The sequence below is a fragment of the Furipterus horrens genome, unplaced genomic scaffold (assembly GCF_987537825.1).
Source record: "Furipterus horrens unplaced genomic scaffold, mFurHor1.1.pri manual_scaffold_16, whole genome shotgun sequence".
Lineage (NCBI taxonomy): Eukaryota > Metazoa > Chordata > Mammalia > Chiroptera > Furipteridae > Furipterus > Furipterus horrens.
In genome coordinates, this window is record NW_028327186.1 from 7393388 (window position 1) to 7411905 (window position 18518).

An 18518-nucleotide genomic window follows, 5' to 3' on the forward strand; every position below is an offset into this window, starting at 1 on the left:
AAGGGAGGGACAGGAAAGAGAGAGACCACGAGCACACACACGCAAAGCGTTTTGAAGAAGAAGGAAGAAGTAGGGCGGTGGGGGAAGGAAGAAGAAGAAGAGGAAGAGGAAGAAGAAAAAGACAACGAAGAAGAAGAAATAGGAAAAACAAAATAAAATGAAAATGCTGTCTTCTTATTTGGCCTTTTCCAGGGAATGAAAGACCTAATGTCTGTTGTACAAAACCGTAGCAGAAGCATGAGCGACACCAAACGCTGACGCAGAATCGGCTGGACCCTGCGGCCTCTCCCTCCCTCCGGAACTCACTTGGACCGCCCCGAGTTGTTCTCCAGGACCGTCCGGCCAGTGGTGTCCATGCGCTGAATCACAAGATGGTCCAACACCATCTTCTTTTTGGCCCGCTCTATGATCTCTTCCTCCACGGTCCCCTTTGTAACCAAGCGGTAAATATTTACCTGGAGGAAGAAGAAACGTTAGCTTTATGCCCGATCACTCGAAAAAATGAAGTTATTACCCCCGTCTAAAAGCAGGAGGGGAAATTTAAAAAAAAAAAAAATAGATCTGTTCTCTAGGATCACAAAATGACTGTAAGCCATTTATCCAAGCAGGCAGCTCAAGGAGATGCAGTATTTTTACAATCTGCAGCAGGTTACATTTTTAAAGAAGACAGTCTTTAAGAAATTATTATAGCCTTGTTCTCATAATAAAAATCTTGCGAAATAATCCATTTCACCAAAACTGGACCTCCGGCCCAGTATGAAACTCCTGAGTTACCCAATACTAAAGCCAACTTTGAAATCCATACACAAAGAAAATATGCTTGTATTTTTCCCGATAAACCTCAGAGCTAGGATTGGTCGTGTATAATATACCACCCTGAACAACGTTAAATAGAATGTTTAGCAACTTTTCCTTATTAAAAGAGAGGGAAATTTCCCGTTCTCGGTCAATCCATCACACATCTTTGAGTAAACTGGTAAGGCACTGGTGACGTACTCTTTAATAGTAGAAGAGAAGTCTTCCTTGACAGGCTCATCTTGGCCCCAAAGACACTTCTCTGCACTAATTAACAAACAGACATCTCCACTTGGGAAATGAAGCCGAACAGGAGAAAAGCATTTGACAAACACCCTGAACGGCCTGAGTAACTCCCCTCCCCCAAGCCACACCCAGAAGCCTCTCCCCACTGACCTGCTTCTTCTGACCGATTCTGTGGGCTCGGGCCTGTGCCTGCAAGTCGTTCTGGGGGTTCCAGTCAGAGTCAAAGATCACGACTGTGTCCGCTGAGGCCAGGTTGATGCCCAGGCCCCCGGCCCTGGTCGAGAGCAGGAAGCAGAAGTCCTGTACACAAGGCAACACACTACTTTATGCAGTGGCCTTCCCAGGCACACTTTCACAGTCCAATAAGCCCTCACACCTAGACACCCCTGCAGGCGTGAAGAAAAGTGAGATATGACGGGCACACTTTATGGAGGCGACAAGAGTGTTAGGGACTTGATGGCAGGGTGAACTTGCATTCAGTTTAGCGGTAAGAGAGTCAGGACAGTGAACTAAGGAGCCCAGGAGAACCTGATAAGGCAGCAGCAGCAAAGGAATGTGTGCTGCCACCTGCCTACAACTATCACACAAGTAATAACAAAGACCAGACAAACGTAATTACCACGTGGCCTAGAGCCTAATTTTCGGGGGGGGAGGGGGCGGGGGGGGGCGGGGGGTGGGGTCTGTGCCATGTATGGCAGTGAGGATGAACGAGGACACCGTACTCTGTAAGTGTCCGTCCATCTGTTAGGCTGGTGAGGAAACGGAAGCACCACGCTCGGAGTCCATGTGATGGAACTGGGGGGGAGCAGGGCAGCCACCGCCTCCACAGAACACGCCCAGAGAAGCCAGAGCGGGGGAGGCCGGAGCGCCTGGTGTGGGGGAGCCCCATGGCACTGGTGCACGCCGGTGTTCACGCCAAAGACAAGGGAGACGGGGCGGGCACGGCACCCCTGGCCACATCGCGGCACCCGGAACACGGGCACGGGGCAAGGGCACGCTCTAGGAGCTGGAGAACGGGACTTCTACTGTCAGAGCGTCTGGTCAGGTATGCCCGAAGGCCGACACCTTCCTCGCACAGAAGTGCCACTCAAAAACGGAGAGCTCTGAGTTTTTTGGTTTTTTCTTTTTTATTTTAAGTTGTTATTTTTAGAGAGAAGGAAAGGGAGGGAGAAAGAGGGGGAGAAACACTGATGTGAGAGAGAAATATCTACCGGTGGGTACAGGCGTGAGAAAATATTAGAAATTTAATTTTTTAAAAATCTTTAATGACAAGGGAAAAATGCTCAGAGCATAATTTTGAATGAAAGGCGACAACATGGTCCCAAACAGATAAACATATAAAGAAATAAATGGTCTCACTCACTATTGAATGGGAATACACCAAATGGGAGGAATAAATAGCGAGCTGTCTCTGGGATGGGAGTTTTATACAATTTTTTGACTATTCTTTGCCATCTTTTATATTTCCTGAATGTGCATAGAATATTTTCCCCCCATGACTAAGTACTTAATTCTTTTTTAATTAAGTTAAAAAGACTCAAACTTGTAGACAATGATAGAGAACTTGTACTCTATATGTAGCTGTGGGGCGGGGGATTGATTTGAGATTAAAAAAGGAATTTTAGCTTTTTTCTGAGAAAAGACCAAGATAAAACATCCGACTCATAGTGGTTTTTAAATTTAGAGCAGGGAACACAAAACCAATTTCACCAAATGCTGACTAACAGAATAGCTAACATTTATTGGGCGCCTCCCCGGGGCCAGGCAACGTGCTCAGTGCGGCGGGTTAATGATCTCATGTCCCCCTCACAGCAGTGTTATGAAGTAGGTATTGGAATTACAATTTTACAGCTAAGAAAACAGGGAGGAGAGAAAGGAGGAGTGGGAGTTAGATGGTTAGCAATGTGTTTAGCAAGTCAGCTCCTCTTCTCCTGACTATTCGGAGCCTTGGTTCTGAAGAGCTTCGAGCCCAAAGCTCCTTAGGCACTAAAATTAAAATTGTAGGCTGGAGAAGTCAGCAACCCACAGTTTAACCAGGACTAGATGCCACTGGGGAGGAAGAAGGCGTGCCATTCTGGAAGAAGAGATAGCCATGAAGAGGTGCAAAGCTCTTCGGAAAGCAGGAAGCCAAGTCTATTCTATGTACGCAAACAGTGACCCAGACCCCCAAAGCCCCGGCGCTCTCTCCCGAGCACTTCTGGGTCGGCTGTGGGTCTCTCCGCAGCCTCCTTTCCCCCACAGACACTGAAGCTCTCCCCACCCCCCCCACCTCCCTCCAACCCCGCAGTACTGAAGAGTCTGACGTGCACAACTACAGCATTGCCAGGGTGTGTAACTGTTCCTGGTGTGGCTCTTCTGTGTGTCTTAAAAGCACTCTACGACGCCACATTCAGGCTGGACGCTACAGGAAATACTGCTGTTAGCCCAGGCAAGACCGTTACGTACCAGGGCCCAACCAATGTGAGACACGGCAAATGTACTTTTCAGGACTCTAAGGCACCAGAAAGGTGCAGATTGGAACCTCCAGATATTAACACGTTGCGTTCAGATGGCAAGAATTCTCGTCATTTGATCGTGTAATTTTAAACAAATAAGGCTATTTAGACATTCACTAGTAATTTTTCATTTGCTTTTTTTTTTTATTAGTTAAGGATAGCAGTAGCTTAATTGTTAATTTTGTGAAGTCATTTCATTAATATTAGCCATATAACCGTATTTAAATCTTAAAAACCTGCCGGGACAGAGGATTAAAAGGCATTTAACTACCCCGGCACGCACCGTGTTAATATATATGTTAGAATCAGTCTACTGGCCAGCCCTCCCCCACCCTGGCCCGGCTGCTCTCCCGAGCCCAGAAACTTGGTATCTGCCAGTCACCGGAGAAAACCCAGCCGGTATTAGAACGACTGTCACTCGTCCGCACCAGGGACGATCCACAAGCACGCGTTCGCTTTCCTGGAGCGAGCACAAAATTAAGGGGCATCTTTTACTTTAGTGATTCCTCCTCTCCCTCTCATGACAGAACTGCACTGTGAACTATTCCTGAAACAGAACAGAGCAAGCCCGGAAGGCCTGCCCTGGACACGGAGCCCAAGCCGCCCCGACAGCAACGCCACGCGTGGTGTACCTCAGAACCGTCTGCGTTGAAGTGGTCCAGGGCCTGTTTTCGGATTTCTCCCTTGATGGAACCGTCCAGACGCTGTAAAAATAAACAAGGAAACCATAAGGCAGGAAGATCGGCCACACTCAGAATAGAAGGGCAGACCTGCAGCCTTTATCCGCGCGGCACCCGCTGGGTAAAAATAACCGGTGTGCCTTGGCCCTGTGCCGTCTGGGGCTGTGCTGAGTGAGGCACCAGGCCCTACTTGTCCTAAGTTCTCCCGTTACAAAGCCAAGGTCAACGGCTTCTGAATCAAAGGGCTATCTGGGTTTGTCTGCGGATCAGGATGGCTGCCAAGACCTATAAGGGAAAGAAGGCAACCCCAGCCGCGCTTCGAGGCTTTGTCTGCTCCCCCATCTGTGGGTACTTAAGGGGTGAGGAACTACCACGCCTGTTCACCTAATAATCAGCTCCTGCAGGAAAACAGCACTGCTTAGCTAATGCAGCTATAGCTAAAAGGTGCCCCTTAGTAGGTGCTGCACAATCCGAAACGTCATTTTCATCCTTTCGTTTGGAAAGCATTTTGCCACAACATTGAAAATGTTAAAAATTAAGGTGATCCTATATCCCAGCATTTCCAAAACTTGCAGCAGCCAAATGCATCTTCGGGAGAGCAGCTGGAACTTACTAGCACATACAATGGTTTTATCAGGGCAGGTGTCAGCTCTGAGTACACCTAAAACGTCATCCCAAAGAAACCACAGTCCTAAAACCACAAGATTACCTGTAAGTTGGACATATCAAGTCCTCCTCACCTTTTAAAGTCACTGTCATATTTCTTCCCCTCACAATCACCGCTGGAGATAAACAAGATACCCCATTTTACAGAAGGCACCGCCGACCCGGGAGATGATGCCGGCCAGCCTGCCGTGACCAGTGACTGGCTGGGAGCGACCTCTCCCCAGCCCGCAGCCCTGCCCGCCAGCCCCAGAGCCACTCACACACAAGCAGGATCCCACATGGGGACCCCTTCCTTCTTTCTGATGAAGAGCCTTAGCCGACAGATAAGGAGAGATGGCAGGCTCACTGCCTGTATTTGAAATCAGAAAACCCAAATGCCTACATTCAGTGTTCCCATTGATAGGAGACATTATATAGGAGGCATGATAAAGATGAATGGACTCCAGCCTACTTATTCCCTGGAGAGAAAACTAATACACTATCTGACTTGCTATCAAATGATTACTAGACCTGAAAGCTCACAGGGAGCCAATGCATAACAGTGTCCTATATTTTGATAATAACCACAGGACTAAACTATATTCTATATAGTTTATACAGACAGCTCCTAAAGGACCACACAAGGTATCAGGGATGTAGCAAGGTCTTCCAGGGTATTTTGAAAGACAGTCTGTTCGTTTTAAAGCTTGGCCTTCTGAGTAGAGAATTACTGCCCCCAAGTTTCTTCAGTACTAGCATAATTACATGAGATGGTACAACAGTCCATCCATTCAAAGTTAAAGAGAATAATTTAAATAAATCTTACAAATCAAAGCGCTATAAAAATATTATGCCAATAGTCAAGGTAAGTTGCAGACATGTCTATAAATAGATCAGAAATAAGTTTCCCATAGCCTTACACCCAGAAAAATATTATCATGCTGAAGAAACTCTTTTTTCCACGTATTTTTTCTTATCTCATAACAGGTTACTGAATGAAGATGAAAAGCCGTGTTAACAAAGCTGCGCAGGAAAAGGGGGCTGTCCCCACTTGCTTCAGGGACCAGCGAGTGTCAAGCCCACTGCTCTACGGAGTTCCCAGCCCCACGGCCTCCTTTGCAGAGGGAGGAAGGACAACACTGTCACCCCTCGTTTTCCCTCTAGGACTTCAGTTTCTCGTAACCAGACTTGAAGATGCGAGCCACCACCTAACAGATGTTTCTCTTGCCCCGTTTTCCTTTCTCTAATCCCCACGCTCTCAGCCCCTGAAAAGAAAACATGATCTCCACCTGACTGTTTTCATTAGAGGGTCGGCCCTAAAGGCATGGAAGTAAAAATTAAGACCCTCCTGGAACCTTCATCTCAGTTTGTTTCAAGCAAGGCAACTCTTGTTCCCTACGGTAGGATAATTCAGCCACGGCAGTATAGGACCCAGAGGGAGGGAAGGCGGGAGTCCCGTCACTGAGCATCCTTACCTGGAAAGGATAGTGCTTAATAGTCAGGTACTCGGCCAGGATATCCAACATTCTCACCATCTGGGAGAAGATGAGGACCCTGTTCCCCCTTTCTCGAAGTCTCGTCAACAGTTTGTCTAACAGAATCAGCTTCCCGCTGCTCCGGATCAGGGACTGAAGATTGAAAACACGTTCCAATGGTCAAAACATTACGGTCTGCCCCGAATCTCTACGAGTTCATATTCTTAAAGTCACATCTAAGCTTTCCGAAGCCTTCTGTGAGCCGGCTGACAAGCAATTCCTGAAACGCTCATTCCCTGTTCTTTTTTTTTTTTTAATAATTTACTTATTTGTTTACTTTATTTTTAGAGAGGGTACAGGAGAAAGAGAGGGAGAGAAACATCACTGTGTGGTTGCCTCTCACTCACAACCCCAACTGGGGACCTGACGTGCAACCTAGTCATGTGCCCCGACTGGGAATCGAACCAGCGACACTTGGCTCGCAGGCCGACGCTCAATCCACAGAGCCACAGCAGCCAGGGCCCTCCCTACCTGTTCTTGAGGACGTTACACACTACTTTCCGATTTTTCCTGGTTACGTTAGCTGCTCACACCTGCTTTGAAGGCCGCTTCTGATGCTTTAGCCACTTTGCTAAAAAGCGACCAAAGAAACTGACCCGTGTCTGGGAAAGCAACGCGAGCGAGGCCAGCACGCACCGTGAGCACCTCCAGCCCGTTCTCCCTTTCGTTCTCCTCGGGCGGTTTGATCAGGTAGCAGTGGTTGCAGCACTTTTTCAGCTCCATCACAATATTCAGGAAGCCGGAGGTGCTCCCTCTGGTGCCTTTGGCAAGGGCCTTGTAGTTCCTGGTCAGGATCCACCTGCACGTGACAGAGGATGGTGACACTGTTAGGTTCTAGAAATACCGACATGGAGCATGCGTCTCATCAACCCCCTACACTCATCTGTGGCTGCGCAGGAAACGAAGTGCCCGGGGTCAAACAGCCAATGATGCCACAGAGCTGCAATCAGCAAAACCAAGGCTGTGGGGAAAGTCTAGACAACACACTCAGTGTCTTCGCTCGAAGAATTTACAAGGACAGTGGAAAAATGGGCTAAAATAAACTTAAGGGGCATGCCAACCGATCACAGCGTGCGGAGCTTACTTAGGTCCCGGTGCAAACGAACAGTGTGTGTGTGTGAGCAGGCGTGCGTGGACACCTATGTATGGCTACCAAAGGGATGTCACCACTCACTGGACATCACAAAAATGTTAAGGAAGTATTGATTTTGGGGGCATACTAACAGTACTAATATTATGCTTAACTCTTTTTTTTCATTGAGGTATAACGGACATACATTAATTTCAAGTGTACAGGTTATGATTTGATATTTGGATACACTGTGGAATGCTCACCAGAATAAGTCTAGTTAACATCTGTCACCATATAGTTACAAATTTTTTTTCCTTGTGAAGACTCTTTAAATCTGCTCTCTTATTAACTGTAGTCATGATGCTGTACATGACATTCCCATACCTATTTGTTTTATAAGAGGAAGGCCGTACCTTTTGAACAGTCTCACCCACCCCACAGCAACCACCTGAGTGTGGGGTGATTTTCTTAAATTTTTTTTTAGGGGTCCTATTTTTTTTTTGCTTAACTCTTATTAAAAGAATCCCTATCTTTTAGATATAGAAAAACACTTATGATATGTACCTGGAATATGTTTCAAATGATGTAAGGGTAGAACTGAGGATACAGAAAAAGATTTGGATGAACTAAGGCTGGTCACAAGTCAACAACTGTTGAAGCTGGATTATGGGCACACGACTCCATTCTATCCTATTTCTGTACATCGTATGTGAGAGTCCCCAAATAAAAAACTTTTTTAACTCAAGGGAGTGTTAGGTCAACAGGTCGGAGTAATTTTCGAAAATTAAAATCTTGTTCTTATCCAGTTGCATGTTAAGAACAAGCAGGGAATATTAAGATTATCCAACCTCTAGCTAAAAGGCTGTGATTTTTACGGCAATACAATTAGTTCCAATTATTCCAGATCCAAATTTTAATTACCGAAACTGAAGGCCACACGTGACACGCACGTCAGGTGCTGCTCAGGCCCAGAGCCGCCATCCTGCCTTCCACACAGCAGAACCTACCCCAGGGCCACGAGCTCCCTGAGTGTCTGGGGCGTCCTCACCCGACCCCCACACCCCCGCCCCACGTCCCCTGGTGAGCTCCCACAGCCCCGGCATGTGCCCCAGTTTAAACAACACTCTCGAGTGTCTCTCGTCCGTCTCCCCTGCGAAGCAGCACAGACCGGGCTAGAGAACAGCCCACCCACCGTCACGTCCCCAGCACCGACGCAACGCCCGTAACTTACTTGTAATACTGCTTCTGAAGGGCCGACATCTCCACCCTGAGAATCTGCTCCACTTTGGCGGGAAGGGATTTCTCCACGTCTTTCTTGACTCTCCGGAGAAGGAAAGGCTCTAGCACCTTATGAAGACTCTGGTAGCCATTCTCTCTCCCTTTCCCATGGTCTTCTTCGAAATCTTCCCAGAACTCAAACCTGGAGATCAAACAGCAGTGTTACTTAGTTACACAGAAGAAAAAGGCATTTTTCCAAATATTTCTTTTCAAAGGAACTAAGTCATTAAAAAAAAAAAAAAAACTCTTTCCTATAAGGAAAGATAAATTTTACCAGTCTCTAGCCCTTGAATATAAGAGGGGGAAACTAAATGAATAAATGAATTGATTTTATCAGTCTACACTGGACAGCAGTTTTCTAATGTTGAGACTGCATGCAGTGTTCACAAAGTATTTCAGTGTATCGTGGGAAATATTATGCAGAAAAAAAATCATAACTATCTTTTAATAGAGCTTCGATTTCTAGGGAAAATAAATTTAGAGGTAAAAGAATTAGTGGCAGTATTAGAGCTGTCACTGTTCCAAGGTATAAGTTAGATAATTTCCATCAATAACCTTCCCTGTTCATAGATTAAAAAGGGAATGGGTTTTAACAACAATAAACCAGACTACAGCCCTCAGACAAGAACAACAATACGAGTGATATAAATTTCCTATTAGTGTTCTGCCTCAACTCTAGATAAAAGTTTCTCGTATTTTTTTTACTGCACCCATCTTTGGTTGTGGCAAAAATCTAGAATGGGACATTATAATCAAAGTTTCTTCAAAAATAAAAATAAAAGGAGGAACTTTATTTTATGAGGACTAGAAAACTGTGCTTTGTCTTGCCACTAGAACAGCCACGTGGAAGAACCAACCTAGTCTCGTGTCTGGTTTTGTGTGCAGCCCAGCTCAGGAGGCGAGAGGGCGCTGGTAACCGAGGCCACCCCTGGCAGCTGAGTCACTGCCCACGCGCTGTCCTCTGACACCAGGCGGCCAGCTCGGCGGAGGCCAGTCAGGTCCCAGAACGACACACTAGTGACTCAACACTACCCAGGGATATGTGAGGCTCAAAGCATATGCTCTTTGGTAAGATAAAGTCAGAGGCAGCAATGCCAGCACAGCCACCAGGCACAATGGCCTCAACTGAGCCCGCGGCCACTTCCGGACTCACTACACATGGCCAGCCTCTGCGTCAGCTACTTCGAGGGGGTCGACAGCCTTAGAAACGTCCCCCGAGTTATTAAACCTTTACCAAAATGACCAAGAGGAAGAGACAAGACACACATCACCATAATGAAAAAATTATTTAGATCACTACTGATCCTTCAAAAATTAAAAGGATCATGAGGAAACACTGTAACTTTATGCCAATAAATGGGGCAAGCTAGAGGAAGTGGACAAATTCTTAGAAAGACACATTTTAACAGAACGAAATCAAGAAACAGAAAACCTGAACAGACCTTTAGGAACTCAATTAGTCATCAAAAGAACCTAAGGCCCACAAATATGTATTCACGGAACAGAACCGAGAATCCAGAAAGAGACCATTACATGTACGGTCTCAGCTAACTGTCAACAGAAGTGCCGTGGCAATTTAGTGAAGAAAGAATATTCTTTTCAAGAAACAGTACTGGAACAATTTCCAAAAACCCTTTGCAAAAAAGGATGAAGTTAGGGCCTCGCACTTAACACTATAACCAAAAAAGTAACTCAAAATGAAACAGACGTAAAACTTCTAGAAGAAAATAAAAAAGGAAGTCTTTGTAACCTCAGGTTAGACGTCTTATGACATTAAAACAAATCCACTTTAAAAATGATAAAGTGTACTTCATCGAATTTAAAAAGGTCTGCTCTGCAAAAGGCAACATTAAGAGAATGAAATGACAAGCCACAAACTGGGACAAATATTTGCAAGTCACACACTAACAAAGCATGTGCATCTAGGTTACTAAAAATAAGTAAGTTAATAAACAGTTTAACACAGAAGACAGACAATCCAACTTTTAAATGGGCAGAAGAGTTGAGAAGACATTTTACCGGAGATAGACAAATGGTTAATGAACCCATAAAAAGATGTTTCACATTATTCGGCATTATAGAAATGCAAGTCAAAACCATGACGAGACACCACTGCATACCTACCAGGAGGGCTGGGACCCAAAAGACTGACAACACACCAAGGACAGGACTGGTGACGGTCCAGAGGAACTAGCAAATTGAAGCATTTCTGATGAGACTATACAATGCCAGTCTCTTTTGACAATAGCCTGATAGTTTCTTAAGAACTATATACTTTCCTAGCAACCCAGCAATTGCACTGCTAAGCATCTAACCAAGATAAATAAAATCTATGTCCACACCAGAACACAACAGCAATCCAAAGGGGCCGTTAAATGAATAGGCACACAATGGAATATTAGTCCACAGTAAGAGAACAGTCCCTGATAAATGATGACAAACGCGGAATTCAAAAATACTATGCGAAATGAGAGGAGCCAAAAGCAGAAGCCTACTTCTCTGGATCCCATTTATGGGGCATTTCTAGAAAAGGTAAATCACTATAGAGAGGAAAGCTGATTAGTGAAGGCCTAAGACTCGCGATAAAAGCAGAGATTAGGGGAACTTTGGGGGGTGAAAAAGAAAACACTCTAAAACTAAATTATGGTGATGGGTGCACAACTCTGCAAATTTACTAAAAAATGTTGAATTGTATACTTCCAAGGGTATGCTTTATGGTGTGTAAACTTCATCTCAAAAATGTCCGTGTTGGTCACTAGGCTACCCAAAATGCCTTGATCAGTTTCTGACACCCAGTAGGCACTCACATCTCTCCTGGATTTTAAAAAAGACAGGAGCACTGACCTGTCAATTGGACAGCTCTTAACTGAACTGTTGGACTATGTGGCAGGTGCTAGGCTAGGCAATGTGGACTATCAGTAAAGTAAAAAAGATCCCTGTTACATTTGAACTTCTAACTTAATGACAATGAGATTGATGAATGAGGGAATCAGTGAAATAAATAAATAAGTAAATAAATAAAGAGGCGCCATTTAGAAAATACAACAGGGTTAGGGATGATAAGCTAAGCTACTTTAGCTTAGGTGGTCTGAGGTGACCTCTAAAAGGAGGCGGTCACATGAACTGAGGCAAAAATATTAAGAAGTGACTGGCCATGCGAAGACAGGAAGGAGAAAGAACATTCCAGACCAAAGGAATGGCAATGGCAATGGTATGGTAAAGGAATGAACAGATGGCCGGAGTAGGCGGGCAGAACGAGGTCCAAGATGAGGCAGAGTATCTACCGTCAAGGCGCCAGACTGAGCAGGGTCCTTCAACCGAGGGCAACCAGTTTAGATTTCTTTCATTTAAAGTTACCGTCAAACACCACTGGATAATGTTAACTTTTATGAAATCTGCACACCGTCTCTCCCGTAAAAATCTTTAACAAGTTACGGACTGGAATAAGACCCTCAGCTGATCCTTCTTTTGGCAAAGGTTTGGATTTCAGGTATTTTTAATACTTGTCAGATATGTACCTTGTAGACTTCATGTCCGTCCATTTTACTCGGTACCTTATAACGACAGTGAGAAGTTCTGATGTTTCCTACTTACTAATTATTTCCCCAAAGCAGTAACTGATTCAGATGCTTCGTAGGCAATCTTCCCTCCCTAACAGGCTGATTTCTGTGCCTTCTCTCATTTAACACATTTTAACACATTTGTTCCTGCCTCAGTTAAACGCTTTGCTTTCCCAGAAACATGCAATCCATTTTCCCTAAGGCCTTCTAAAAAAAATTCAAAAGCATTGGCATTTCTGACGTTCTAGCAGGTTTTGAAATACACAGGAAGGAGCTTACTTCTCCGGCATAATAAAGTGCAGCAAGGACCAGAGCTCCTTGAGGGAATTCTGAAGAGGGGTCCCCGTAATCAGGAGCCTATGGTTGGACTTGAAATCAATCAGAGTTTTATACAATAAAGAGTCATCATTCTTCAACCGATGGGCTTCGTCCACTCCCAGAAAGGCCCAGTTAATACTGCCCAGCACAGTCTAAAGTAAAAAACAAAACAGAACGAGCCACCAGGTCAGAAGGGAACCCAAAAGTACTTTCACGTGTTAATCATCTCTGTACAAATACCGTCACAAAGGTATACACAGAAACATTTATTCTTCACGGACTTAAAATATACGAGGACTCTTCTGTTTATTCTATCGGTTGCCAGGTTTATGTGTCTATGCAAAAAGGGACATCCTCCTCGAAAAGGTACAGGGACTCTCCCGTGTCAGGGACTGTTGCGTGGCCATGAGGAAGAATACAAAAATTGGTATGCTGGGAAAAAAAAAGAAACAAAAAACACACAAAAACGAAAAAGTGACTTTGCAGTCTCCCCTTAATTATGGTTCTTCTCTCCCTGTTCTCCAGCCCAACCGTGAAGAGCACAGAAACGTCAAGTCACCAAACTGACCTTTACCCTGATTTGTCACCAAAGGGACCACCTGCCACATACATTTCTTAGTAACTGCAGAAAGGAGCGAATTGGAAGAGCTTAGTTTTTCTGTCCTCCTCACAGAGACCGTCCCCACCGTGTGCTCTGGAGAAGCCTTGCCAAGGACACGATGGCTCTCAGGCCATTTCCAACGAGTGACTAGACTCTCAGGGAAGTTATGGGCCTTAATACCCCTTCATCCTGCTCAATTCCATTGGCCTAGGTGACCTCAGGCCCCCTTGAACGGTAGGGGTTTTTATTGACAACCTTGACATTCTTCGTGAATTTTTTTGTTCACCGGTTTGCTTTTTTAAAGAAATAAAGAAAAATAACACAGCCAAGTGGGAGGTACAAACCCCCACCATTTGGATAAGTCACACTACCAAATTTCGCCTTTTAGCTACGATTTACACACCTTATCTTTTAAGAGGATCTCATACGTTGTTATAAGTGCATTGAACTTGAGCCTTTTGGTCTGAGAATGAATCCATTCATATTCTCGTATCTGTAAAAGAAAATGATCATTAAGACACAATCTCTCCTCTTACTTTTCTCTATCACCAGCAAGTCTCATGACAGATGCAACAGAAATAGGTCCAATTAAAAATGTGATTGCAATTTAATAAAATATCTGATACATTCTACGATGACCTCAAAGTATAAAGCAGTTGGTTAGAAGTAAAAGATCCCTGAGCAGCAAAAATTTTACTGCCAGAATTCAAATATATTGCCATTTTCCTTCACCATTCCTCACCCAGCCCCAACCCAACTGATCCCCCAAAAATGCATTTCACCAGCAATTAACCCCCGAAATGAGAATTTTCTTTAAAAAATATAATCTGATTGTTCTCTGGGCACAACCATACTTTTATTGGCACGTAAAACTTATGCCAACCACGAGCTCCCTCAGAAGTTTCATTAATCACAGGGCACAAAGGTATGGGCCCCAAGGAACAGGAAAGGGAGGCTTAATGAATGAAAACGTAGATTAACATGAATGAAAATAACGCCGGCGGGAAGGGCCGTAAAAGTTGCCACACTCACACAGAGGAGGAGTGACTGGGCACCGGAGCCGGCACAGCGGCCTGTGACAGAGCTCCTGCGGTTTGGTTTTTAAGTGAGAAGACGAACCAAAGGACAAGGGAGCACAGGCAGCTGGTCGCCACCAAGTGGGAAGGAAAAAAGCCAAGACAGAAAGCGGTATGAAGACCCCGAAGAAAACGTCCCTGGTGCCACAGTTTTTCATTTCTCCTTGTCTTCATTATTAAATAAAGTGCTTAAAGCAATTTTGCATAATCTAGGAATTTGTTTCTCTCTCATAATGGTTAAAAAAGTGGATTAGCAAAGCTAACATTCTGTGCTTAGAAACTCAAAATCAGGGCAATGAAATCCATCAGGGTTTAGGTCAGACAATGAAAATATCTAATAAAAATAAATTTGAATTCGTTTGATAATATAAGACTCTAACATCGCTCTCAAAGGGTTCTGGATTCCTGATGATTTGCTCATGTTTATAAGCAATCCCCCCAGAAACGGTTTACTCTAACATCAGGGGCGCAAGAGCAAAGACATGTCTCTGTTCCATCCCCACGTCCCAGGCGGCCTGGGACAAGCGTTAAACCCTCTGAGCCGGTATCTCCATCAGTGGGTTGGAAAGAATACGGTTTACTCCGAAGACTGTCATGAGGACTACAGGCAACATACATAAAGCACCAAGCACAGGGCCTGACACATACTAGGTGCTTTTTTAAAAGGTCAGTCACTATCCAGAGAAGATTTGCTAAACAAAGATAAACGTATGGTCCAGTGTTATAAGTTTCTGATGCTTAAGTCTGATAACAGGCAAATCTCCCTTCTGCCACATGGGAATGGCTCATTGTCCTGTCCCCTTACTCCTTTCTTATAAATTATGCACTCTCACTATTTTAATTATTCTTTTGTAAGCTTAAATTGTTTTCAATTACAGATAGCAAAAACAGTATTAACATTCTACAAGGTATTACCTCCTTCCTATAATTCTTCTAAGTAGGCTTAGAAGTACAGAGGACAGAGAGAAGAAAAGTTTAATATTGCAATATCAGCAATCCCCCTGCATGCATTTTATTTAAATATAGTAAGCACGGTTTAAAGAACATCTGAGTTGCGTTTTTGGGATACATATATTTCCCAATATCGGGGGCAGAGCATAGCATCAGAATCATAATTTACTAAAAACTATATGACAGCTAGAGAGCAGTTTCCGATGTACACTGATAACACCGATTCTACCCCGATCCTTCCTGCTTACACACCGTATTTCTGCTCATCAGGTCGCCAATGTAAACCACGACGTTCACCTCTGGTGCCCAGATCTCAAACTCCCTCTGCCAGGAGGTGAGGGTGGACAAAGGGACGACAATGAGGAAGGGGCCATACAGCTGGTGCTGGTGGAACAGGTAGGAGAGGAATGATATGGTCTGGATGGTCTTTCCCAGGCCCATTTCATCAGCAAGGATCACACTGTTACTTCTGCAGGGAGGAAGAAAAAAAGCCATTAGTTCACAGACACACACACACACACACACACACACACACACACACACACACAGTATGTGCACAAAGAGCAAGGACACCAATGCCCCACCATGTCACCTCGTAAGACATTTCGTTATGAGCCTCAGTTGTATTTCCTCTCACCTGCAATAAGTCTACATAAGAAAGTGGAAGCTAAAAATAGCAGAATAACAGGTGATCTAAGCGTGGCCAAGATTTGCATTACCGCGAGAGCCTATTCAGACTCTGCTCCTGATCTTGCATTTCGGTCTTATCATTCGTCCTTGTAACAGTGAGGGCCGATGTACACAAGCACATGACCTTGGCTTCCAATACTGAAAGCTGGGGCAGACTGGCTAGCCCCGTGGTCAGGGAGCCCTCCAGCCTGAGAGGTGCGTCTGCTCCAACTGCCCACCCAGTCCACTGCATGCCCCCCGGCTGTTCAGTGCTATATACACTGCTCCCCAGATCTACACGCTGCTGTGCGTACAGCTTGTTTTAAATACACCGCAGTCTACAGCAAGGGCAGGCTGTGGTTTCTGAATCCCACCTGCCCCTACTGAGCCAGGGTATCTGGGAAAGGGCTCAGGAATCTGCATTTTCAATAGCACTTCTGCACATTCTGATGCAGTGTATTGCTGGGACCACACTTTGAAAAGCAGGACTTTAGCAGATGGGCCGGATTTCAACAGGATCCCATAGGAAGAGGACCGTGCAGACTTAAGAAAAAAAAGTGACAAAGTGGCCAGACTTAGGAAAACTGTGGTCAGGAAATAGAAAATAGCCCACTCAGCAGGAAATCAGGCATATATTGGGCCACACACATAAAGTACATACTTCATCAGTGAATCAGAGGGCACTGGAAGTGATAGACAAGTTAAAGACTTACTGATTAGATAAACGAGACACTTAATTCACTGAGGTTCAATTTTTAATTTAGGGAAAAAGCACACAAAAGTACAAAGCAGAATATACCATAGGAAGGAGGAGGAGAAAGAGGCTGTTCCTCTATAAATCTCAGATACACGTATTTTATGTACTGTTCAGATATAGGGTGTTCATGAGTACATATCCCTCATATTTCTCTCACTTTTCCAACCTACTGGGAGGAAACAGTTCATTTTCACCAATATTTATTTCCCCTCCCTAAAAATCAGTTTCCCCCAGAATATTTTCAGTTTAAAATTGTTTGCATCTATGGGTTTGAAAGGCTGACTGCACTCCTGACTTCAGATTAAAACAGTATTACACATATATCAAACAACTCCCAGAAGGTACTTCCCTCAAATCACAGTTGTTTTTTAATTTCTACAATACACAGTAGAAAGAAGCAATTCTTCACATCTAAAAATAAAGAAGCCAAAAACAGTAAAGACAATTTCAAACACCCTTTTCTACCTACTTGCACCAGGAATGAGCAAGCCAGTTGAGACCTTCCAGCTGGTAATCACGGAGCTCCAGATTCTCGCCTCCTAAATATGCCGGCTGTTTCTTTAAAGCCACAAAGCGTGGTCTCTGCTTCAGGGCCTGAAAAACAAAAATGAACAAAGCCTGGGGCTCGAAAACACTTTTTTCTGGTTCCTACGCTAAAACGCTAAGCCATGATTCATGGGCTCGGCATAAAAAAATTCACATTTCACAGCTGAATCACCAACACATCCCAACTCCTTCCATCGCAGTCCCTACGCCCAAAACCAGGTCGCCTCCCTAAATCTGTCCTGGCGAACTCGCTCCTTTGCTGAAGTTTGTGAGCGTCACTCAATGGCACTTATTTTATGTCGTCCCTGCTGTGTGGCAATGAGTGGAAGGTGCTGTTTTCACCTGCAAAGGTGTGAAGAAAAGCAGTCTAGGAAAGCCATGTCTCTATGGTGTGCACAAAATGTGGGTTCTATAGCTTATTCAGTTTGAGAAACAATGGGTTAAAAGTTGCATCAATTTCTTTACTCGTGACTTTTTCAAAGTCTAGCATGCTTGTGTCTATTGTGAATCTACAGAAGAAATCCATGCAGAAGTGCCTTGCAAAGTTACTCGGCCACAGCCTCTTCCCTTGTCCTCACGCTAACCCTCCTCCGTGGACTTCTAGGATACCTTCCCGGAGGGATATTCGGGCTTAATTTAGTAACTGCTTGCTCTGGAGTTTCCTCCACGCTGCCATGAAATGAAGTGCTTTAAATAACTTATGCTCCCCACTCTGCTGCTCCACACAGTAGGGGGTAGGTGCACCAATGCGCGCAGGAGAAAGCCAAGGTATTCAAGACATGCGCGCTTTGACCTAAAAGCAGTGGTCAACATCACCTCCCTCCCTTCCGACCTTGGGGTCTGGTATTCCTCCCGCAGCACCGTGAGAACATCTTTCTCTTGGTATCTTTCATGAGAGGACACTGCCAGGGCCCCCCTCCGTCCACCCACCCAGCACTGATCCCTTCGTTCTCCAAGGACCAGAGCAGTTCAAGTCCCACAACTTCCTCCGTGAAAGCCCTTCAATGATTACTGGAGCTTAGGGACTTCTACCTCTGAACTTCTCTGACCATGTAATTTTTATCATATGCATTGACCCTCATGTACACACTGGTGCCATGAACTTGAACGTGAACTTCTCAGAGACAGGGCCCATGTCTTATGCATACTTTTCTTACTGAAGACCCATGGACACCACTTTAACACACAGAAGGAATTCCAACAAAGGAAAAGGATGTATAACTAACCTCGCCACTAAAAAGGTAATATATCTATTGTCTAACTTTAAACTGAGATGCCCCCCTTCCCATTACGG

General features: G+C 44.7%; 1 protein-coding gene across 3 annotated transcripts in view; it reads right to left on the bottom strand.

Annotated features, from left to right (window-relative positions):
* Positions 1-18518, bottom strand: part of CHD2 (chromodomain helicase DNA binding protein 2) — an 82346-nt gene that overhangs the window by 29705 nt on the left and 34123 nt on the right. For all 3 annotated transcript variants that reach the window (XM_090263771.1, XM_090263770.1, XM_090263772.1), the window contains 10 exons: positions 17148-17272; positions 15505-15721; positions 13629-13718; positions 12586-12776; positions 8700-8888; positions 7033-7195; positions 6337-6489; positions 4169-4240; positions 1192-1341; positions 307-455 (listed from right to left, as the gene is read on the bottom strand). In XM_090263771.1, coding sequence (XP_090119897.1) covers positions 307-455; positions 1192-1341; positions 4169-4240; positions 6337-6489; positions 7033-7195; positions 8700-8888; positions 12586-12776; positions 13629-13718; positions 15505-15721; positions 17148-17272 — 1499 coding nt within the window. The remainder of the gene's footprint in view (positions 1-306; positions 456-1191; positions 1342-4168; positions 4241-6336; positions 6490-7032; positions 7196-8699; positions 8889-12585; positions 12777-13628; positions 13719-15504; positions 15722-17147; positions 17273-18518) is intronic.